The sequence below is a fragment of the Crocodylus siamensis genome, chromosome 1 (genome assembly GCF_052110815.1).
Source record: "Crocodylus siamensis isolate JL-2025a chromosome 1, ASM5211081v1, whole genome shotgun sequence".
Lineage (NCBI taxonomy): Eukaryota > Metazoa > Chordata > Crocodylia > Crocodylidae > Crocodylus > Crocodylus siamensis.
Window position 1 is genome coordinate 131,936,665 of NC_143395.1, and position 25,860 is coordinate 131,962,524.

Consider the following 25,860-nt stretch of genomic DNA (forward strand, 5'->3'; position numbering starts at 1 on the left):
CCAGCAGGTTAGGATACTCATCTGTCATGCAGGATACCCAGGTTCAACTTCCTACTGTTCGTGATTTGGACTTGAGTCACCCACATCACAGGTGAGCTGTTAGGAGTCTGCCTGCCTGCTGCCCAGACAAGCCCCAGCTGGTGCTGACAGCCTAGGTGAGACTGGCCCCAGAAACGTGCTTACATGTGACTGCTGCACAGAAGCAGTAGTCCTTGCAGTGCACTGTGAGTTTTCAACAAGACAGGTTCCCTTTGTCTGGACCCAGTGTGCCCTAGTCCTTGCTCCTAGTCCTGGTTCCTGCTCCTTGGTTCCCTGTTCCCTCTGCCTTGCTCCTGCCCACATCCTTGCCTCGCTCCTACCTGCATCATGCATTGAGCACCAACCTCTTGGACTCCCCAGTATTATGACACCCCAGACATGAACTTCTCAGGCTTGTGCCTTTGCCCCTAAACCCCAATGACTGGGACATGCCCATGATGTGAGCATGAAAGGGGAAGGGGGGCATAGAGGGGGAGACACCCCTCAGAGGCAGGGAGTTGATGCATTTTTGTGATGATACAGGGAATCTGATGTTTTTAGGTGGAGATTATGAAATTGCTGAATGCCTGAGTAGATGTGGAGTTAGTGATATATCATCAGGACTGCAACTCTTCTTATCTCCCACACCAGAAGCAATGGAGGAAGTGTTCATTTTGGATGGCTCCCATTCAAAAGAACTGCAAACTAGATCATTGGAAAGGGCGGTATCCTGGGGAAACTTGCCTTGAATCCTTGAAAGCTAGTGGGCCAACTGAGTTAGTGCTCTGTGAAAGGCAGTGCGTAAGCTACTGAGGAGACTGAGAAGGATTAGTACAGGACTGAGGTGCCCAGACCACAAAGTCCTATTTCCATGAACAAGGAATAGGAAGAAAGCCAGTGCCAAGGAAGTGTACTAGGAAGGTCCACAAGGAGAGATTGCCTTTTTGATTCCAGCCTATTCAAACCAAGGAAAGCTAAGAGCCTGGTGAGTGTCTGTTTAGAGAAATTCTACAGTGCTCTGTGAAAATACTGCTCAGTGCTGACAGTATAAAGCATTTTCTATCTTCAAATGCTTTGCAAATGTGCAGCCCCAGAAATGAGATGGGGAAGTTTATGGACTGGATATGAAGCACACACTGGAGCTTAGTGACCTGGAGACTGAAGAAATTCTCATTCGAGAAATACCAGTAATTTTCCAAAGAAATCTATTCTTACTTATTATCTATGTAAGAGGAAAGCCAAGAATCTCTTTAAAGGGTTTTACCATGATGATCATACTGAGGAAACTCCTTTGATCCAAATCACCTAAGTAAAATTGTTCTCATTTCTCTAGATTAGCTACCTGTCTACACGGTGTTTAAAACTGAACTGTTGAGAGGCTGTGAGATGGCCCTTGATTAAAACAAGTAGTATCTCTCTTAACTAGTTGTATTATTGTATCCAAACAGCTCACAGTATTTAATGCATTTATTTTTACAATACCTGTGACACAGGGAAGTAATATCATCATCATACTACAAATGGAGAAATGAAGCAGTGTGAGCTAAGTGATTTGCCCAAGGTCACACAAGAAGTCAATGGAAGAGCAGGGAATTGAACTCCAGTCTTTCAAACCCCAGGCAAGTCCTTAACAATTAAATCATCCTTCCCCCATTTAGTACATACTGTAACCCATACTTCACACATTGTGGCAGCTCAGCTATATGCTGTCATTTTGCATAATGGGTGCCGTCATTTTAATGAGAACAAGAAAATATGCATACTGTCACCAGTTCAATTTGTCTTCACACTAGGTTGGTAAATTAAACACCACCACACAGATAAGAAGCAAATACTGAATTTGAAGCACTGATTCTACTGAATTGTTAGACTACAGTAGTGAAGGCTAGACTGATTCATTTTTAGAACCCTGAAAATGTTTTTTTTAAATATATAACTAGTGATTTCATATGTGAATGTTTAATCTACAAGGTAAAAGCACAAATCTTCTCTGTAGCTGATGAGAGAAAATATGACTCTGTATCTGAATACTGTAATTGCTCATTCCCTAGAAGTCAACAATGTGCTAGACTCTGCCTAGAACAAAGACCGTCCCTGCCACCAAAGGTTCATAGTCTTATTTGGTGCAACAACAACTGAGAGTCATAAACAGACAAAGGGGAAAGTTCCTTTCAGATTTGTTGGCTTTCGTTGAACTTTCACCCCTTACCCCTTCTGCTACAAGTTTAATTCCAAAAGTGAGTGTATGAGATACTTAGCTAAGACAATGGAGGTGGCGTAGCATACATGTTTCAGCAGGAGGCAAAATAGAGGATTTCATTACCAGTATTTCTGAGGGGGTGGGATAGATCATGAAGGTGAGGGTCTAAAAGACCCAAAAGGAGAAGAGGGTATGAAGGTAGAGAGGAGATGATTGTGATGTATAAAACAATCTGGCCATGGAAAGGGGCAGAATTTAGAATTGTTTATGTAGTCATTATGAAACACCTTGAGAGCACTGGATAAAGAATGAAAAACAGGTTGCCAGCCTTCCACTTGGCATTTAGCAAAACTCAAAGCTAAAAGACCACCTGTCATAGTTAGTGAGAGGACACAAAGTATTAGAAGATAAGCATCCATCTTTTTTGATGGCAAGCTCTTTGGGGAAATCTTTTGTTCTTGTTTCTGTACAGCACATAGGACAACAGAGTCTTGATTTACAACAGGGGCTTTTAAGTGCTACCTCTATTGAAATTAAGTAAGCAATTATGGATATAGGTACGAATATGGACATAGCATTTTCTTTGACAAAATATTGCCATATTACAGGTTTACATGCATCATTCCTTGCAAATAAATGCATTGTGCATGCATCCACACAATTAATGCAATTGTGGTTGCAACATATTCTTTATGCACAGTATAAATTTAATGCTTGTACACTACCAAAAAAAAGTAAAATATTACCACACATTTCTGGCTAGCATTCTCTCATGAATATCAAAACAGATTGTCTGATAAGAATGCATGAAATGCCACTTAGCACATAATGTCTGTTATACATGCCCATGTAAGACATTAGCCCCTTATACTAATTAATATACAGTTTATAATGCTTCGAGGCAGGGTATATGGAAGATGTAGAAATACAAGAGACAGATCAGCTCTACTTCACCATTATATCATTTTAAATTTAAATATGTTCATGTCCTTTAATTTTGTAAATAAGATAGGTCTTTCCCACTAGCTTCCAGCTAAGCATGACTACCAGGCATTGTTGGAAGGATACTGCCAAGTAAAAATCATTACTCAGATTATATTAAGCGAATGCATCACTGAAAACCTTTCTTACAGGCTCCCCATGTCTTTAAATTCCCGTTTGCTTCCTATTCTGTAATACTATTTCAGTAAACAACTGCACCTGCCTGGCTTCCCCCTGCTCCGCCCTCTCAGCATTAGCTAGCAGACCACATGCTGGCTGCAATCCACGCTGTGGCAGATGAGACAAAGGCAGAATCAACAGGTAGCTGGTAGTGTCCCTCTGTTGTTTTCTAATGGGATGATAAACACTGAGTTGGGGTGATAAACACTGTTATCAACTCCTTTCTAGGCTCGTGAGAAGAGGGGGAACCCCTCCCTAATCAGAGTGTCCTGTCAGGGCCTGGCCATGCCCCCCTGAGCTCAGCACTATGGAAGGGAAGGGAGGACTGCTCTAGCACCCCCCAGCTTGTAGCCTGAGCCACTGCAGGCATGTGCCTGCATTTCTTCAGTCCAGAGGGAATGTCTGTGTAATTGGAATCTAATTCAGCCTAGACAGGTTAGACTAATCTGCAAAGATTGAATCAATTCAGGCTCAGGCTTTTTGAATGTCTGTCCCTAGCCTTACAGTTTATAGAGTTTGTGCTAAAAGTCTACAGAATGTAATGCAGCATGATAAGCTTTTCTGTGTTTGACTGCATGATAGACAGCAAGAATAGAATTCCCTTTAGCATTTATAAAATTACTACAAATCCTGTCAGCAAATGTATTATTCTATACCAAAATCTGTAGGAATTCTTCAACAAAAGTTAGTGCAAAGCCTCTTACTTCAAAATACATTATAGTCACTCTAAATAAATGTCACTCATCAACACAAAGACAATCATTGGATTCAAAACTAAATGAAAGGCTAAATGGTAAAGGTAGTGAAACTTGTTCATAACATTGAAAGGATCTCAGTTATTTACATGAAAGACAGTTGCTAATACCCTCAGAGCATCATGCATTAGGCCAGTTGTGGCAATTCCTACAACAGATCATCTCCTTTATTTAATGTTTATCCAAAATATTAGTAAATAGCTGCCATAAGTAAATGAATTCACTTAAGGTTCAAAACTAGAACCTTAATTAGAACCAAAAACCAAACTAGAATCAAAACTAGAATTCGTTATAGTTCAAAACGAGAACATGTGTACAGATAAATAAGTGGATATATCTGTTTCCTTTAGCAAATTCAGATGCTCACTTTTTTAAAAGCAAAAGCCTAGTGTATATCCAGAAGTTCAGGTTTAACAGATTACTGGAGGAACTAAACAACTTCTTAGCTGACTATGTTCATACACCAAAAATCTACACATTACTGCTCTACAACACTGAGAGAACATGGTCTCTCAAGAAGCAGATGAAGAGCAATGAGGAAACTTTAACACTACTTGCAGTATTCAGTGAATCTGGTCTGTTGGTTATATTAAAAGAGCTCAACCTCCCTAGAGTCAAGTCTCACCAGCTCAAAATGCATTTACTTAGGTTTTATTTAATGAAAATAAATAGGTGGATATAAACACTTCAAATACCTCATTCCTGCTGCATACACACATCAGGGTGCCTGCCACACGCAATTTTATTAGTGCTCTTTTCTTTTCTGCATGGAAGAATTTTCCATTTTAGAGGAACCGATGAAACTCTCATGATCTGAGCCCAAGTCTGGCAGCAGCTAGAATTAAGTGAAGGAGAAGGGGGCAGACAGTCTCCTGACCTGAAAATATAATTTTAGAAGTAATATTTATAGAATATACTGTCAGACCTAGCTGCAATACTAACAATCTACAACATACAATATCCAGCTGAGACAAATTTAGCTTGCAGTGTGTCTGCAAGCCAGGCCAGAAAGAAACTCCCTTTTCTTTACATGGCAGGCTGCTCCTTTCCAGGGACGCCAGGCCTAACGTTATCAATGGTAGTTCACAAAATACAAACAGACAACTACAGCACCAGAAGGCGGAATTTAATTGATTGGTGCTGTTCTTATTAATATGTGCACTGCTAATATACAGTATATAATAGGGTATCAGGGGAGGGAAAGGGGATATTGCCGTATTGAAAAAATTACATTTCTGGGTTGTGATGTGCGAAACTGCAGTAATCCCCCAAATGTGGCAAAAATCTCTTCACATACCAGGGCTCATTAGAAATCCAAAGTAAAGAACAGCTTTGACTGGGGAAGTAAGTCCTCTAGTTCTAACTTGCAAAGTTTGTGCACACTGAGTTTTGTTGTGAGGTTCAGGTTTTCAGAGCCAGCTAAAAATCAAGAGGCGGCTTAGCTCCAAAAATACCAGGGTGTATGTGCTTTGAGTTTTATACAATCATGTGCATCTGTAAGTCAATGCAGGTTACCTTAAAACTGTATGTAAAATGGATGAGATGGATACCCATATCAGTTTACTTCTTTCAACAAAGATAGGTGAAGGGTGGTTTTGAGGGGGAAAGCATGCAAAGATTGATGGCTCTGCGGGACTTCAAAGTCTAGAAACTGCAATAGGCAAAAGTTAGCAGTGTCAGCTGATCTTCCCTCTGTGGTATTAGGTTTGTATAAGTATTGAGAATTTAAACTAAAATTCTGAAGGTGAACACACACACGAGCCAAAATAGGGGCATGAGTAGGCATTGATATAGAATAATGACTGAATGAAGCGTTTAAGAGAAAAGTGACTAACTGCAAGATGCCATAGTAACTGGGCTTCCATGCTACTAACTAGCACTCTGAAAATGCTGCAGTAAGACTGCAGAATAGCAGACAAAGGTTTCACCTTCATTTGGAAACCTGAGCCAAGTCACAGATGCAAATCTCCCAAGAGACAAAGTTGAAGTTCTGTGAATCTAGGAGGCTCTGCTAGAGCTGCTGGTGTTGCAAAAACAGATGGCAAGAGCCAGGTTCCAAGGTGAGAGGAAGGGTGAGCCCACTGGGGATTGGGAAGGGATGGGTAAGGAAAACTTTGTAAAGGTGAGGATTTGCAGAATAGGCTGTGGGGGAAATGGGCATATCATGGTAAGAGCCACATTTTGGATTTGTCTTGTAACCACTGGAATATTGCCCAGCCCTTGAACAGAGCTCAAAATCAGGAGCTTAGAGCAGCTCCAAATGAGCTTCTTTTACTTTGAAGACTCTTGAGTTGAGTTCTCTCCACTGTCTGTGGAAAGTACAAAAAGGCAAAACCTGAAAAGCAACAGCATACTGTTCCTACTGTTACAATCTGAGAGGTAGAAAGGGCAAAAACCTGTACAAAGGATGAATGAGACCCCAACAAATCTAAATAAATCTAAATGGTAACTTTAAGGAGATGAAGCCATAATTTGAGAAGAGAGAGACCCTCAGGTCTGATTTTAAAAGGTGCCAAGCAGCCTCAGCACCTTGCCTGCTGAAGGATTGGTGGGTATTCAAACCCTGGTAATCAAGCCAGAAGTCTATGCCCATCAGTGCTCAGCGTGTCCAGATCCTGGAGCTTTAAAAAAAGAATCAGGAACAGAAAAATCCATCAGGAAAAGCAGCCTACAATATTTTACTTTGTAACTGGAAAATGGGAAGTCTGTGCGTGTCCCAGAAGAGGTAACAGTGAATCCCAAATGGTGACAGTCCACTCAGAAGACAGACAAGTGCTTTTAGATTACAATGAGAGCCCACTGACAGCTCAGTTCCTGTGCCCAGCTCAGTCTTATGAATGTCACTCTGGAGAAAGAGTACAAAAAGAAAAAGGAGGCAGCACAGAAATCTGTCTCTTGGCTACGTATTAACTGTGCCTTAGCTTCACAGCTCAGTGTGGCCACAATAGTTCCTGTCAATGAGCAAGAAAGAATGGATGAGGGGAAATGGGAGAAAGAGAAATAGTAATAAAAACCCCTAAACATTATATAAACAACAGGAATTCAAGCAAGAGAAAAGGACCGACCTATTTCTCATAAACCAGGTTAGTAAAAATGCTCCATTTAAAAAATGACGCGGATTATATTTTAGGGAAAAGATTAAATTTTTAATCCATTCATGCCACATGTCTTATAAAGGGATGGACATTTTAAAACCATGAATTACGTTTTCCATGATTACTCAGGGGGAAAAATACTTTGTAAAGAGGAAAGTAGGGAATTTCCCCTTGCTAAGGAACATCTCATCACGTCACCAATGCCTGCCTGTTATGACATTTAAAATGGTTCTTGCCAACAATTACTACGCAAGTGAATTTCATGATTCAACTTAGCCATCTCTCTCAGCGAAACAGTGAGAAATGCATGTTGCACCAGAGAAAATGCTTTCACTCTGAGCAGAGGCCAGAGGATTAACTGGATATTAGCATCATTTTTGTGACTGCCCTTCTTCAGGGAAAGAAAATGTTTATATGTAGCCTGGCACTTTTGAGTGAGGGTAGAATACTATTATACAGAACTGAAGTGATATGCAAATTGCAAGCTAGAAAGCAGAAGTGTGTATTATTTTTTAAAAGTCTGACAGTGGACAGCCTTTTTCCATGGCAATTTTAAGGAGTTCATGTGAATTTTGCTTGGCAATCCTTACAAGAAATCTTGTACTTCAGAAGCTCAGAATCTCCTGCTTATTTACTCATGGTCTCTTTTGGGACTTTTCATGAGATTTCTTAGCTGGGAAAGGTGCTTCAGCCCAAGGAAAGATGAGAGGAAAGTAAGCAAAGATTGTATTTCTCTACCCTACCAAGGGAGAAGCCAAGACTGTCAGCAGTCCAAGGAGGGAAGCGGAATGGCTGGACAGAGCAAAGCCCCTGTAGGTATTGTGGGAGGGGGATGAAGGAGGGAAGCTCTGTTCTTCCATGTTGTACAGGTTTGCTGGTTAGCACATTATTTTCATTGCCTTCAGAGTTATTATTTGAATGAAATGTCATTCAGGCTTCTCACATCCATTCAAAAAATGTGGAAAGTATTGTGAGTACAGCTTGAGAGGGAAAAACAATATAGGGTTGCTTCAATTCCTCCTCTTTTTGCCTCTGCAAAACTTCTGCAAGGGCAGCATTTCTCATCGAAAACATCAGTTACTTCCCAGCTCTGGTAACATTTATCATGATGCTTTCTTGCTTAGATCAATTTGCATTTAATATTGTACTCATGCAACTGTCCTATTTTCAGCTGTGAGTTAATCTCTGAGAAGTTTTTATCCTTATTATATTCAGGCGTTAAAGATGAAGTCATTCATCAAGTCGTAGAGAAAGGCTACCCTTACATCCAAAATTCAAATGAGAATGAAAAGCTCTCCACTTGTCTTAGGTTCCTAATGCCTCTACTTCAGAAGTTACATACATGGTTTACTTTTAACATTCCCAGAATTTCTTTATAGACTGAAGAAAATGTTTCAGCAAAGAGGTTTCCTACCCAAAACAGTGTTGTTTTGCAAGACTGGCAGACATTAAAAAGCTCTCCAGTTTTGTAACTCTGCAGAACTTGAAAATACTTAGATTACACAAGTATATTTCAATTTGGTTTTTTTGACCCTTGAAACAAAACAAAGAAAAGTTCTTCCTCCGAGGGCTCTTCAATCCATTTTTAATTAAGTCTAAACAATTTTGAGCAAATGCAGTTAAGAACATTGGGCTTTCCATAACGATGAGTGATTCCAGGGTATTACAGACTATGATAATAGGAGCATACTAAGATTTACCTCTGTTAATGCCTGTTTCAACAATTAGCAAGCAAAGTCAAACATAACCAGAAAAGGTGCACAAGCCTGATGCAAATGAAACAGCAACTCATCTCCACCCAGGAAAAATACATACCTTAAAAGTAGTGCTACAAACAACACTTGCAAGCAAATAGGACAACAGCAACAGTTAAGAGGTCTTGTGTGTTTCATCAGGATGAAAATTAGGTGGGGGCCGGGGGAGGAAAATGAGACCAAATAGAACTAAAAAGTGATTTTATTTCCCAGCCCCACTCCACTCCATCTTGATTGTTTTCAATGTAGGAACGTTTTTAAAATCAAGATTAGTTTCTGAAGTGCACACAAAATTTCACATCTGGATACAAAGATTCCAAAAAAAGTTAAGGTTTAATTATGTTAAATGGCTTGGAAACAAGTCATAAGTATCTTTTCATCTGAAAATACTGTTTCCAGCTAAGTAGAAATGTAGCAACTTTTTTAGGGCAAAGTCAGTAACTGTTTCTCAACAGTGGGCTCATCTACATATTCATTAATGAGCCCTAGTTACTGTGCATTTGGTTTAGTACTTCCTTAATGATACTAACTGAACGCACAGTAACTAGAGTTACTGTGCAGTAGCGCCAGTGCATGGCTATTTTGTGATGCTTACTGTGCATTAGCCTAAAAACACTGCAGAGTAGGCTATTAGCACGGTTTTTAACTGTTACACTATTGCACAGTGTTATTAGGCTCAGTAAGTGTTTCATGTAGACACACCCGGTGGTTCTCAAACCTTTTAGACTCGAGGCACCCCTAAAAAGGTGAGGCACTATGCAAGAGATTTAAAGCACCCATCCATAAGGTTTTTAAATGAGGTGCTGCTCAATTCTCAAAACTAACATATAGTGCTTAGCACTTTGCAGAAGGGCCAGGCAGTGTGGGGTGAAGGAATGGTTAGGCAAAAAATTAAATTAAGTCCACACTTACCTGCTTATCTCTTCACACCTGGCTTCTCTTGACACATCTCAAGGCACCCTTCAAAAGATCTTGTGACATCCATGAGTAACCCCAACACCCTGGTTGAGAATCACTGGTGTAAGCTATTAAGTTCCCAGAGTACGGGAGATTTACACTGTTGATTTAAAAAATTTATCTGGTGGCAACAACCTTATGCTGTCTTGCACATCTGTGAATCAAACATCTAGATGCCATGTGTAAGAGACAACTGACTGGGATGGAGGTGCACCTAGTGTAGAGGCTGAGGTTCAGTTGTAGCCTATGTAGCCCAGGTGTATACAGGTTTGTACTCCCCTCTCCAACTGAGGGCAGTGTGCTGTGGAGGGACACAACAGTTCAGCAGCTGCTTCTGTCCTCAGTAGAGTCAGGCCCAGTCAATCAATTACTTAACTATATACAAATGTATTATTACAACAAAACCATTAAAGGGTAAGGACATAGATTATATATGTACAAATTTACAAAACAATAAACCCTATACCATATGCATACGTACATATATACATAGATACATACACACATGCACACAATTATTATTTAAAAATACAGATGAACAATAGAACAAGCCAGAATGAAGGATATTGATCGGGCAACCTTATGAGTCTATTAATATAGAAACTACTACATTCACTACATAAACTATAAGGCACAGTCTACAAATATAACAAGCAACCCTTAGACTACCTGGGTGCCCTCCAGGGCAGGGGCCCCACTCCCAAGGTACCACTACAGGAAAGGAGGTAGAGGGAAAGAAAAGGAGTGGGAGACCCCAAAGACTCCTAAGCTCCCCCGTTATCACCCAGGACTGGCCCACGTGTTGCCCCTTCACAACCCTGGGGGGTCCCTCCCCTGTGGGGACCCTTTCTCCAGGGTAACTTACTACTCCACAGTCCCGGTGGGTTGCTTTCCATTCTCCCCCTCGAGCTCTGTTCCCCACTGGGCTTTCCTGCCAACTGACTCTGCTGCTGCCAGCCTGGCCTAGGGCCACATGCACCACTGTGTGTAGTGGGCACTTCGCCTTGTGCTAGGGGTTGGAAGCCCAGACAGCACTGTGCAGCACTGGGGCTTGGTCTGCTCCCAGACCTTCTGGGTAGCGTCGTCTGCACCAAGCTGCTGCCCTGACCCAGCAACTGTAGACCCAAGCCACCTCAAGCGGCTCTCAGGGTCTCTCACTCTCCGTGCAGCACCTCCTGCACCAAGTTCCCAGCCTCGTTCTGGGGGGTTGAGGACCTGAGCCGCCCAAGGGGCTCCAAAGATCCTACTCCATGCACCAGCCTGTGCATTGTGTCTCTGGCTGCATGCCAGAGGTTGCAGACCCGAGCTGCCTCACGCAGCTCCCAGGGTCTGGATGCTGTGTGACAAGCTGAGAGCCTAACTGCTGAAGCCATCTGCCACTCCATGCTGATAGAAGTCTTCAGGGGCTCTTCCTGGGCTACTGCTTCACCAGGCTGAGCAGCTCTCCTCAGCTCTTCTAAGCTCCGCTCTTCTCTCTTCTCTGTCCCTGATGCATCTGTTTTGCGCCGGGCATGTAGCTCCTTTTATACACTCCAGGGCTCCGTCCCCAAAGTCTCCCAGGCCTGACAGTTTTCAGTCTTCAATCAGGTCTGGGGGAGCTCTTCTCCCCCCCACCCAGGAAAGGGGCGTGACTTTATTTCTCATGCTGCCTCCTGATTGGTGGATGGGCTCCACCAATCAAAACAGCAGAATTTCAAGCCTGGGGCTCAACCCAAGCTCTGAAAGGTGAACCTGCTACACCTACATCACAACAAAGGGCCTCTGGCTGCCTTCAACTTGCAACTGAAGGAAAAGGACAAAGCTGAACACCTGCAGGGATTTTTTTTTGCTGGTGAACTTACACAATAATAATTAATTGTACTTTGTCTACTTGTTTGTCAGGGAAATTACCTAGGAAACAAATATTATAAAAGGCCTCCTTTAGATCTTCTAACAGTATGTCTGCAAATTTACATACAAATTATACATAGCATTTGGGGTCCTGGCATACTGCCAGTGAAGTTCTCTGTTAGAATTCCCAGCCAAAGTGCTGATTGCTGGGATTGTCAAGTTTGACAAATGCCAAGGAAGGCAGTCAAGCCAGTAACCTTTTCCAGGGCTCTCCTGGTCCTGGCATACCACACAAAAGATAATTCAAATCTTAAATATATGTGAAATACTGGATGATTTGAGTTCTCCTTTCCCTCTCAGAGGATATTTTTAAAACCATAAATCCCAGCTGACCGGGGGGGGCGTGGGGGGAGCAGCCCAGCCCTAATCTGGGTGGGATTGCATGGGCTGAAAAGGCCCCTATCTGGATGTGTGGAGGGGGCAGGGAGTAGCCTGGCCCCATGCAGACATGCACAGGGTGTGCCCAGCCCTGATCCTACTGTGCCACAGTGGCCCACGCAGGACTGGAGCTGCTCCCCAGCTGCTAATCTTTTCCAACCCATGTCCATGCAGACCAGATGTCATGGATCTGCAGGCTGGATTTGGCCTGTGGGCCAGAGGTTGAGCACCCCTGCTCTATACAAATGCTCTGTGTAGTCTCTATTGCATTCAATATTTTTAGAATAATTTCTCTGGAGCTCTACTTACATTGTTACAGTTACAGTAGTCTTATCCCTAATCAACTCTAAATAATGTGAGACAAAGTTCCAAACAGGCACACACAAAGATTGATCATCTCTTTTCTAAAACATACACCCATTCTTCACCAAGTCTAAGCAACAAAAAAACAAACCACAAAAAAAACAAATCTACTTTATGCTTATCTTCACTCTCAAGCTGAATAAATAAAATTTAGCGCATAACAAGAGCAAACATACTCATTTCCGATACCCATATGCACTTGCAGCAATCCTGGCTCAGGGCACCAATCTTCAGTGTTCTGCAGTAAATCACAAAGGTAATGAGCTTGCCTGAAAGGCAGCACTTTTGGGAATGAAAGAAAGTTAGGAGCGATGAACTACCTTTGTAAAGTAATGACTTAACAAGATGTTGAGAGATAGAGCCATGCTTATTTTTTTTCCATACAATCTTTAGAATCCTCCTGTAGGACTCCAACTATAGTGAATTACTGAATAAAGCCAATCATATCTATTATAAAGTCGGCTGTAGCATGAAGAGGAATAATTCCCTTCAAGTACAGATGTGCTGACTTACAATAAGATTCAAAGTTACTGGCAAGATGGCTGAAAATGTGTAGGTTCTTGCTTTACATCCTGACCGATAATAGGTATGTACAGGATTATGTCATATTTTACACATACTCTTTCTGGTGGGTTTTTACTGCTTAATTCCAATACAGCCACAATTATAACCCTGCTTACCCATTCAGGCTGCAATGCAGAGCTGGCTCTGCATGATTTTTTACTGTTTTATATGCTCAATCCTACTTTCATATCTGATCGGCTCACCTGACTAAAGGGAAATTCTGCCAAACAAACTGTCGGTGTTCCCTCTATCTACTTATAAATTGCCATGCTCATTTATTTAAGCTTCATAAAATAGCTGTCACTTAGCCAAACTATTAATCTTTCATTAACTGGGATTATAATAGCATCCCCTAGCTTCCCCTGCTCTCCCTTCCCAACACAACACAAAGCCTGGAAATATCAGTAGAGACGGAGGGTGGGGAGCGGGGAAGAGAATGCATCATGCATTGGAGCCTTCTTAAGTATCTTTTCATTGTTAAAAAATGCTGTCTTGCCTCTAAGTCCACCATTGCTGAACTATTCCTTACATACATGACTGAACTGCCAGCATGTTTCCAGTTGTTTCACATCCCACAATACAAGCAAATATGCAGCGCATTAAATTGAGAGAACGAATGTGTGCATCTATATACCTATATATTTATCTCTCTCTCTCCTAATACACACACACACACACACACACACACACACACACAAACAGAGAGAAAGAAAATCTCTCGATGTGCAGGAGGTTATCTTGATTCCTTACACTTGCCTGTGACCTCTCTTCTTGTAGCTCAGGACTTACCTTCATGCTTGAGGGTAAGGAAGGTATAGAGGCCAAAATACTTGATGGTAAAAAGCTTGTTCAACAGCTTTCCCAACTATACAGTTCGTCCAATAAAAGATACCATAAAAATCCTTGCCTCCCCTACTCACACAAACAGGAGAGAGATTTAGATCTATCTAGATATAGATATGATTGGTTGATCTCTCTCTCATCTATATAGACAGGCATGCATGTACGCTCGCGCGCGTGTGTGCGCACACACACACACACACATTGTTAAAAGCCATATCTTTGCAAATAGACCTAGGCAGTTGCACATCATGTATTGAAGTCATATGACTGGACCGATAACTGTAGTTGTGCATATGGAGACAGATTATAAAGCCACTTGCATAAATTTAGGTGCCTGCAACTACAACAAAAGATATAATATAAATAGATGATTATGATGCAATAGATGACAATGGTCTTTACTAAGCCTACACAGGGAAAAGTTTTTTGTTCTTGGCACCTTCCACACTTCCAAAGTAATAGCTGCCCCAGCCCTCCCTCTGAGAGCTGATGAAGCCATCTCTGAGACTTTTCAGCATGAGAAATGTAGTTATGTTGTAGTACCAATTCCATATACAAATAAATGCTTGCTTATCCATTTCCCAATACTTAGCTCTCCAGTAAGCAAAGCCAGACCTCCTAAGAGCTGATGACACAACAAGTCCTGAACCTAAAAGCAGGGCAAAAAAAGCTGCCTTCTTTCCAGTACTGCAGATCTTTAAAACAGCACCAAACTCCTGCTGAAGCAATACAACATCAAAACTCAGCTCTTGTCAAACAAACAAATAGCGTCCATATCCTTGTTTTTTAAATATCTTATGAATACATCTACATGTATTTCCTATTACTGTTTTAAGTTTTGGGTTGTTTGTGGGGTTTGTTTGTGTGTTTGTTTAATTTTTTGAGGAACTTTCTTGTGTGCAAAACATGCACACAAGGAAATCAATCCTTTCACAACGGACCAGGTGGAGGCAGAGAAATTCTATTAATATTAAACAGATGCACAGAACTTGGATCTGTGGCACACTCTTTCTATGCTACATACAAGCTGCCTGGTGTGGTTTGGAGCTGCCAATCCCTTCTCAGTTACATGACCCTGATCCCAGCTTAAAAACACAGTACTCAGCAGGGGATTAGCTATCCACAGGCTACAGCTCCTCCATCCTCTGGCTTCTGAGCACCTTTACACTGGCACAACTACTCTCAGACTTCAAAGCAGTCTGTGTAGTCAAGACGAGACAATAATGCCTCAAGACTTTAGGCTGGGTTTTTTATTGTAGCTGTGTTGGTATAAGGACACAGGCAGGTACCTGCCAGACCTGACCTCTTACACTTTTCTTCCCCCCCGCCCCACTTTCCTCCCCTCTCATCCCCTCCTTTTCTGCCCTTTGTCTTCCTAATCCAGCAATTCACTTTTTTCTACCATTAAAATCTACTACTGTAGAGTCTTCCTTACTCATCTTTGGCTTTTTCCCTCCTCATTTTTCCCCCTTCCCTTCCCTGCTCTACCTTTTGTTTTCCAAAGTTCCATCTATTTACAGTCTCACTGTCAGCCTGTCATACTTTTAGCTTCTCTTGTTCCTTCAGACCAGCAGAGACGCCCTATGCCGATGAAGGGTGATTGCGCCCCAAAGCTTGCTAAGAACTTTTTTCCACCTACTCAGTTGGTCTAATAAAAGATATCACATCTACTCAAAGAACCTTGCCTGCCTCAAGACATTAGGCAAATGTTTAGAAAGTTGAAGGGAAAGAAACATATACACAAAAGAAACATGCATTGTTTGTTCCGGAAGAGGGAGACCTTTGAAAACACAGCTAGCTTTCATAAAGGACTAGGACTCCACAAAGGAAGAAGAGCTTCTTCTCAGACAAGTGGCTATTATTGATAGAAGGATTCCAATTGGGGAGACAATAAAGAAGCCATAATATTTACAGTCTTCAAATGGGGGTAGAGCACAAGTGGTGGATGTAAGTCTTCTCTTCCCTCCAGCTCTCTGACTCTTTCAATGAGCAGGATCTTACCCAGATTCTTTACACTTGCCTGTGACCTCTCTTTTCTCATATTTCAGGACTTACTCTCATGTTTATGGGGAAAGGAGATGCAGGAGAAGCTGGCACATGAGATTCTACCTATCTGTTTGGGCTATAACTTATGAGTGGTTCAGATGGGAAGAGCTGGGAGGGCTAAAGAATTCCTCAACTCACAATGCACAGCAAGGTGAGCCGCATATGTGGAGAAGGGGAAGCTGGAGAAGTGCATCAGCCACCTCTCTCCTCATCAAGTAATAATAGTTATAGATAGAAAGCAATATAGGAAAGACTTCATTGGTATCATCCTCTATTTCATAACCGGAGAAACCAAAGAGGAGATCTGACCTGCCCCAAGCCACACAACAAAATTAGTCGCAGGGCTGCAACTGAAACATGCATCTCCTGTCTTCCAGCCTTCATGGCTCCAAAAACAATCTGTGTAAAAATAGTAGAACCTCTTCATGCCTGTCATGAATAGGTCATCCACAGACAAGGGAAGATGGGTGATGCTAGACTTGAGGATTTCTCTTGAGAAACAAGACAGGTTGTCCTCAAAGAGCAAACTCTGCAAAAGGAGACTGACAAAAAGCAGGAAGACTGATTTCTTTGACAATATAACTTTTATTGGATTAACTTTACAGTCAAAGGATCAAAGGCGAGGTTAGGTGTTAGACAAGTCTTCGGGTACAAAATTCCTTCCTTCAGGTCCAACTGTCCAAACAAAAAAGTGCTCTTCAGAGCAAAGAATAATTGAAGCATAATAATACTTGGTGTTGGCTGCGGAAGGAGCATCTGAAGTTGACCAATTAAACTGCATTTCCTGCTGTCAGCTCTCCTTTATGTTATGCCAGGATGGTTGATGAAAAGCATTCTGTACCTGAAAGCTTGTGTAATATCTAACAGCTCCCCTAACCATAAAGTTGGTTCAATAAGAGACACTAAACAAATTGAGCTTCTGCTTTTTACCTGGACCAATCCAGCTACAACACTACAACTAAGTAGGACATATTACTGATACAGAACAATACTGGAGGACAAGCGAAACAGAATTTCCCAAGGGAATCCAAAATAGTGATTCTGGCACACTGTATAAGAGAACATCTAAGCACCCATTAGCCATTTTCCTTAAGGTTCCTCTAACATAAGCCTGCTGGACAAAGAAATATGCCCAAAGGTCAACCAAAAACTGGTAAAAGTCTGTTAATAAATATAATAGTGCCTTGGAACTGAGCTCGAGGATGGGATACAGATTTTTGTAAAGAACAGGTTTGTACAGAAGACATACAGGGGAAGTTATCAGAAGTACAAAGCGTAATTAAGTATCCAATTTCCTTTGAAAGTTATTGGAGTTGGTGTCTTAAACACTATTTGCATATTTGACTATCTTCCACAAGTGTGTTCCAACTACCACAATGGACAATGTTATCCCCGAAAAGGAAAAGGATGTTGAACACTACTTTAAAAATACAAGGAGAGATGGAAACCTGGACTAAATGGAAAGGCTAATCTAGGAACATTTTCATAAAAAATGATATGTTGCATTTTAAATAATTCATCTGTTCCAGGCTGGATGATTTCAGCAAGAAAATATCCTTCAAGGAAACTTCTCTTATAAACCTCTTGTTTTACTGTTTATAAATTAATATCTGGGTACTTGCATAGGCTCAGTAACTATATTGCTGTGGCAGGGCACTTGGGGTGCCTGACACTTAGAGGCCAAGCAGCCTGTCAAACTGCTAGCAAGTGTGGGCTGGGCTAACTGGGGGTTCAGCTGACCCAGGGAGCCAGCCAGTATAAATCCAGGCCCTGAAGGTAGCTAGCAGTAACATCTGGGAACCTGCTGAGAAAACACCACCTCAGCAGGATGGCTGCAGCTCCGCAAGGCCAGTTTGGAGATAACACTAAAAACAGTCTGGAGGTTAGGGAGAAGGTTCCCAGGAGGACCTGAAAGGGTCCAGAGCTTAGTGCGAGGCTGAGAGTGTGGCAGCAGAAAGGGTCCAGAAACCCCAGAAGGGGGCTTAAATATTAGAAAACATCTTTGAGGATGACATCTGCGAGGCATGGGGCATGGTGTAGAGAACAAATGGAGACTTGCAATTAACCCATGAGGCAGAGACCATATGCACCTGATGTTCATTTGGAAGAACAATTTAGGAAGCCCTGGGACAGCCTCCCTCATTAAAATAACTAACATCAAGGCAGGCAGATGTCTAGATGGGTGACTGTCCACGAAGTGGGGGCTGCAGGGACTCCAGGGGCTTCACAGCCACCCCTGGAAAAGCCACAATTCTCTCTAAAACTCTAACCTTGCCACCATTCTCTCTAAAACTCCCAAATGTTACCCTACAACTAATATTCCAAAAGTGTCAGACAGCTCAGAGTATCTACTTACTATGACACAAAAAAGTATAAAGTATCAAACTGGATTTATGAAATGGCACAAAGAACTGGAAACATGGTTAGCAAGTCACATAAAAAACAACTCAAAAGATTGGGCATTAGTTCTATGATGCTTTGTTATGACAGACGTAACGTAAATTAGGAGTGCCAGAAGAGAAAATATCCTTCACCAAAGCAAAGAATGATGGTAGTGCAAGGATATTGAGTATTGGTAATATAAGCAACACCTAATATAGGTCGATTAAACTGCATCTCCCACTCTCAGCTCTCCTTTATAGTAGGCTGAATCCTGGACAGAGGTGGGCTGAATGGTCTATTAGTTCTCTACTTTCATGTAACCTGAAGCTACAGTCATCCAGCAAATCCTGGAAGTATTGAGACACAATTTAGAATGGGACTATTAGGAAGACAGCTGTGTAGAAAATGGTTTCTTGTGTGATGAAGTTTTTAAAGATTTCAAAGCTTTTCCCACCTTGGAACTAGGATAAAACAGATCTTTTGAAGTTAAAACTCACATAACGTATAGGACATGCACAGGACATGCACTGCTGTCCTGGAATTTTGGGTTTACTCAGAAATGCAAGAGTCACATTCCTGATGTGAGCCAGGAAGAGCAAAAACTTCAACAGAGGTCTTCCACGTCCCAGGTGAGCCTTTGGCACTTCAGGGGGTGCCTTTTGTTTCCCCATCCATGCCATCAGGGACCTGAGAGCCATTTCCAGTGAAAGTTCTGTTGGAATGGCAAGGTTCTGCTTACCATAAAAAACAGTATTTTCCACCAAAAAGCTGTTTTATCAGAAAATTGCTTACTTAGCACTCTAGGCCCAGATTACAGTTTGGACTAGCATAGCTGCTTGGAAGGCAAAGCCCTCATTTCTGTTGGGTCCCACCCCGTACACAGCCATCCCAATTTATCTTTTCCCCTTGCCCAGGCTCAGGCCCATCAAATTTAATCAAATTCCTACAGTAGAAAGATACCAAAGGAGAATCTTTCTGCTGATTGGGCCAACTGGGGAGGCAGTAAAGGGGCCATAATATTTGTAATGTTCAAATGGGGGTAGGAGAATACATGGCTGATGTAAACCTTCTCTTCCCTTCATCACTCTAAAAGAGTAGGCGATTACCCAGACAACAGCTCTACAAAACTGTCAGCTAGGGCTGTCTCACCCAGGAGTTGTCCTGATTCACTCAGTACTCCTAACAGATAAGATCAGTCTTTTTCCATTCTCTTCCATGCCACAGACACAGAGAAGTTGTGGCTGTGTCTACATAATAAACTTGATGCACTGTTCCATACAGACACCTTCCTATACTGGATGAAGTGTAACAGTACCCATGTGGCATTTCAGATGGGCCCAATAGCACTGCTGAGTAACACTGCCAAATACCTTGCCCTCCCTCTTCTCCCCCAGTCAGGCTGGCTATGCCACTGCATGGACAAGACTGCATGGCAGAGAGACAGCATGGCGGTTACACATCCTGGGCAGTGGTCACACACAGGGCAGTGCTGGTAGCTTCACACCTGGCATTGGTCTGGCTATCATTGTGTACCCCCTCCAAAGGCAGAGTCCAGAGTTTCTGCCCCAGTTATCCCCGCTCCCACCATCCTAGTTAGGGTGAATTCACATGTTACACTTCACATTCCACAGTTTTAGTATGGTCTAAGTAGTGTTAAAGTTAGAACGTGATGTGAGTGTTTGCACGTTAAGGGTTAAAACTGTGTCTTGCCTGCACAGCTCTGATTTGCTACTAGAGGGCTGGCAAGCAGTGGCATGGCCAGAACATCTGGGCTCTGTTCCAGCTCTAGATAGGGAGAGGCACTGGAAGAGGTGTACCTTGGGATGCTGGAGGACTGTAAATTGCTCATTTGACCTCTGTGGAGCAGACTAAATTTACCCCAGCATGAGCTAGGTAGCCCAGCCCAGAGTTAGCTCTCACCTAAAGCGGCGTAACTTTGAGACACTCAGAGGGCACCTAGCATAAGTCAGTGAGATTTAGCACATGGAGATTTGTATTTTAAATGCCCTTAGTAGCTGCGTCCAGATAAGTACAGACATTTGGTTCCCCAGGGACAAGTAACAGTGGTGTACCTTGCACCACAGCTACTTGTCCCTGGGGAATGCCTATACCATGCACACTTTGGCACTTGGCAAGTTACCCCAGGGGTGGTAGGGGAGGCTGGGGCCAGCACTGAGCCTTAGCAGTCTTGGGTGTAGTAGTGCCTCCCAGTCTTCGGTGCAGTAGTGGCAATCCTGCCAGGTGGAGCCTGGCTGGCAGCCACAGCATGGCTACAGGCAGCCAGGCTCTGCTTTTCAGCAGCACACACTGCCCATGTGTGCACTGCTCCGCTTCTTTTTTCCATGGTTTTTTTTGATTCCTGGATATCCAGTGGCAAAAAAAAAAAACCATGGAAAAAAAAAGCAGAGCAGCATGCGCACAGGCAGTGCACCCTTGCAACACAGAGAACAACCAACTGTGTGATACGTGGCGCTGCAGACATGTTTGCTACGTACTGCACAGCTACGCTCCTCTGGACGTGCCCAGTTTGGTTTAATTGTAACACAATTTCACTCTTACACTACAGCTATATTGCTTCCAGCTTAGGAAGACCTTGCACGAAGCTGTGCAGCACACTGAAGGGCATCGTGCCCAGGCATGGTAAATTTACTTGCAGACATGGCCAGTGAGATTCAGCATGGGCACACTACATCTTTAATATCGCTATCCAGGCATACATCCCTTCTTCAAGCCATTGCAAAAGGAATGGAAGAAGCTAGTGTTCTTATTTGGCAATACTCTGCATGGTTAAGCAAGGTTCTAGACAGTGCGGAATTGGGCCAAAAGACTGTACATTAGGGTACAAAGTGTGGTTTGGCAGTCATATAAACATTACAAGTGCCAACCCTGATAGGGTTTTGGTTTCAGGATGTACTTATGTTTTCACAATTATGGATTCAGACTGGGGTATAGGGCTCTAAATAGACTACAAACCACAAATCAAGACAGGTACGCATTATTAAGGATGAAAGGTAGAGTTTCAAACTCAAAAGGAAGATCGTGATTATTTGCTCTTTCCTGGAAAAGAAATTTTAGTTTTTCCATTTTCTTCAGCAATGTTTAAAGATGAGAAGGGCTCCTCCATCATTGGAGTAAATATTATAATTAAATTCTTTGCTTGTCAAGCTCTTTCCTCGTTTGTTTTAGTAGAATGGCATATTTAACTTTTTATTTATAAACCAAGGGCTATTCATCCCTGCTGTAAGACACATTCCGTTGAGGCTCAAAGTCTTTAGCAGATATGATATGTGCGCACTTTCTCCTGATGGTTTTCCATTTATGCTCTTTGACACTCAGTCAGAACTATAAACAAAACTCTGCTCTCAGATACACACATGCAATTCCCATCATCTTCAATGGATTTTCAGTGGATTTCAATAAGAACTGTGTGCACATGTACAATGGCAAAAATTCTCTCTCTATGATTAAAACATTACATCCCAAAACATCTTATATATGAAGTCCAGTATATTGAAAAATAATAAGCTTCAAAACTGAACATGCAGACAATTTTAAATTTCACCCAGGTTTCTTCAGAATTATACAAAGCATGCATGTTTGATACAATGAAAATAAACAAAGAAACCAACCCCCCCCTCCACACACACACACACAATGCATGTTGTTATTTATAATAAAGTTGGTCCTCATTATCTAAACTCATCCTGGAGTGTACAATCCAACATCCAAATCATTATCCTATTTGTTCTCTCTCAGCTAAAGTGATTTTGGTGAACTGAGTTCATTAAGTAAAGGTCAAGTTTCAGGCTATGACTTGCAAAGTCATTTTCTGCATCTATACCTCTGATCTGTAGAGCTACAAATCTCATACAGCTAGGCTTAAACAAAGGAACAGCAGCACAAGAATAATGGGTGGATAAAATGATCAATAAAACCTTAGTTAATAGACCGGATGTTATTTTAATCTTAATCTATCTATCTGCTGTAGTTTAAAAGTATAAATTAGTTGGAGATAAAAGTATCTGGTGGGAGGGTGGAGAACTAGGTGCCTTAACTGCAATCCAGTAAGCAGAATGCTGTTGTGTGCATTTTTCTCTAAATTCTTTCCCCTAATTTTATATTTTTGCTCATGGTAATTTCCATGCACTGACTTAGTACTGTCTTTCTTTATAAAATGTCTACCTGTCTGAAGGAGGAACATTCCTGTGTCTAGATATCTGGTGACTGAGAAGGCTTCTTTACACTTAAAATTTGGTTGATGCATGCTAATTTGCTCACAATTACAAATTTACATACAGAAGGACTAAAGGAGGCACATTCACAGAGGTGCTTGGTGCTCAAGTTTGGTTTTTCCTCTAAATAGGAACATCTCTGATGATTTTCACGCTTAAATAGCAGAACAGATTTTATGAATCATTTTTTCTTCCTGGTTGGAATAACCCCTATTCCCTGTTGCATTATAATACTGAGTCACTTTGCATAAAGTGGGTTATTGCTGCCAAGTAAAGAAAGGGGGGGAGAGGGAGAATAGATGTAATACTCCAAACTTAGATGGGTTGTAACGTATCTTTTGAGCCGCTTCACAAACAAGATCATTTTAAATTTGATAAACAAAACCATTTGAAGACGACATCCTACCGACAGGGATCTAAAGAGGAATCCAGTCGATATAATGTAATAGCTATGGCTGAAAGGAATTTTAAAGCCTTTTTAAAAAAAAAAATGTGTTTGAGCTGTTGTAAATTTAGAGTTGTGCTGGTCAGAGTCAGACTGTGCAGCAAACTAGGTCATTAGTGGAATAGAAACTGTTCCCTATAAACCCATGGCAATGTCCCTGGTGGGACTGTTACCTCAGAAATCACCTTTCCTGCTTGACCCTGGCACTTATGATCAGTCAAGATGCACTTGTTTGTCCTTAGAGTAGAAAACTGTAGTGTAAGATCCACAGCTCTGGACCAACACTGCATTTGCTCTGAAGGAGCATGAATTTGATATATTCCATGGTGTGTCTATTTTCATTAGGCCTGCCAAAATTTGGGCACACAGCTGGGGAAGGCAGGGGAGTTGGCAGAGTATTGGATTCACGTAGTTCATCAGTTGATACCAACATTAGTTTGTTCATGGTTTTCTATTGTGTAAATGGCTAAGAGTGGGTGAAATAAGCTAGGCAAGCAATAGCAAGGGATAGATGTTTTATTATTATTTGAATTGAAATCTTTATCTGTGCCCTGCTTAAGCAATGACAGATGATGAACTTTATGTTCCATTCCCTGACACCCAAGGTACGACACTAAGGGAATGAATTGCATTCTCCTATTATAAGCTTGGTCCTCCTCTGAGGTACACTGGAGGAAAAAAACTAAACAAAACAAGAACAACAGAAAACCCCAAGAGCAACTACTCCACTAATGTTACTGGGAATACAGAGGCACAAAACAAATGAGAGAGAGGAGGAGGATCAGGCCTTCACATATGTTTGTTTTAATGCAGGGTTTGCAGATTATCTGCAATGATAAAGCGAGTGACATAAATAAAACTGACATTTATTCAACTGATCTCACTTCATGCCGACTATTCACAGCTCAAATGCCAGGGCTCAAGAACAATGCCAAAGAAAGGAAACAGAAAATCTGATTCTATCTTCCGTCACATATTCCTGGATATTAATACTTTTTCTCATTCAAAATGCATTTCCTCTCTCAATACTGCTAACTCATATTGTGCATTCATTTGAAATTGCTTCCCTGTCTCTCCTGCTGACCCCACCAAAGAATAACTCCTTATCAATAAGTGAAAAATGCCAGGAAATGCCAGGACGCATGGACTAGAGAAAACCTGAATGTAAAACACTTGGCACAAAAGAGACTCTCTAGGCAGGCAGGCAAGGACAATTCCTAGCCGGTATGGAATAATTAGGAAGTAAAGCAGAAAACTGAATTAAGCGGAAACCCTAAACTGAAGTAGCTTAATGTGTGGGTGGGGCAGGACAAGTAAGATGAGAGGTTGCTACAGATTTTGGTGCTGTTTGTGCCAATTTAGGTGAATCGGCAACTATTTCTTTCAACTTCATGGATGTCCTGAAGCAGGTTTCCTTTTCACATGCTACAGTGACAAAATTAGCCTAAGTGACACATTAAACAGATTTTGCAAGATACAGGATACTGTCAAAAAAAGTGCTGAGTGACACTGAAGCAAAGCAGTATCAACGTAATCCTCATCACCTGTAGAGAAAGAGCACCTTTAACACCTTATTGTGTCAGCAAGTGCAGGCATCCTCTCCTACATACATAAGCAGCACAGAATAGCATTTGCTGCATATAACAAACTTAATTTTAAAAAATTACCTCAAATCTGCTTAAACTTGAGCTCTTGGAGCGAGACTTCTTGCGGAGATAAACCGAGAAGAACCTACGCACTGTGAACTTCTTCATGTTCATTTCCATTGCCCCGTCAGAACCCAGCGCAGAGCAGGAAGGAGCTCCCGTGGCAGAGAGAGCTAATGCATCCCAGTTGCCCCTTATTTATATCCACAGAAGAGAGAGTCTCATAAGTATCTGCTTCTCTTCATCGAGTCTTATACAGCTAAATGCACAGAAAGTGTATTGCAATAGCCATCAGGGTTGGCAGTGCGGTGCTTGCGGCTCCGAGCATAAAAGCTTTATACTCTGTCTTGCTTTCCACTGTTTACATTTCAGTGCTGCAAGCTGAACTCTCTTTCCACTCCCTCCCTTCCTCGCCTTAGGTCCTACTACATCCAATCAGACTCTGCTTTTCCTGCATACATAATAAGCTCCGGCAGATGACAGCTCCCACATCCCAGGCATAGCAGGTTGGAGATAAATATTAGATGTGCCTATTGCCTGCACTCTTGCTCCTTTAGTCTTTTTTCAGTTTCCTATTTTGTGAATCAGTGCATGCTGCACTTCTGTTTTCAGCCTGGAATTTCGACAGTCATAACTACTGTTTTACCATGCTGGCCAGATTAGAGATGAATTAAGCACTCATAAAAGATTCTCTTGGGAAAGGATGGAAGAGAGACACCATAAACCCACCACAAGGAGAGCAGCATTTGAAACTTGATTTAGTTTGTGGCATACCTTTTTTATAAAATCTGACACTGAGATTTTTTTTACCCTAACCAGAAATTTTATATTCCCTTGTGCACAGGGCAGAGATGACAGATTATCCACAGGCTTTACATGAAAATAGCCCATGTTCATACAGCTCTTTGAAACTAGAAAGCTGTCTATAATTCTGAAGTATCATTGTCATATTGTGATGGGAGGCTACAATCCTTCTCTCCAAGGATATGCAAAGCAGCAATGTTAAGGTTCTGATTATACCAGAAGCATGCAGACTTACAGCTTTTCAGCACGATTTTTAGGTTCTTATTAAAACAAACTGAATGCCAAGATGATCCAAAATGTTTCTGTGTCCACCACTTGCAGTTTGGT

The 25,860-nt window shown here is 41.8% G+C and overlaps 1 protein-coding gene across 1 annotated transcript in view; it reads right to left on the reverse strand.

Annotated features, from left to right (window-relative positions):
- The window catches only part of RPS6KA2 (ribosomal protein S6 kinase A2), a 278,994-nt gene extending 253,920 nt beyond the window's left edge, over positions 1-25,074 (reverse strand). Inside the window, exon 1 of the mRNA XM_090042839.1 lies at positions 24,751-25,074. Within this exon, the coding sequence (XP_089898965.1) occupies positions 24,751-24,849 (99 nt within the window). The 5' untranslated portion in view covers positions 24,850-25,074. The remainder of the gene's footprint in view (positions 1-24,750) is intronic.
- Between the last annotated feature and the right edge of the window lie 786 nt (positions 25,075-25,860).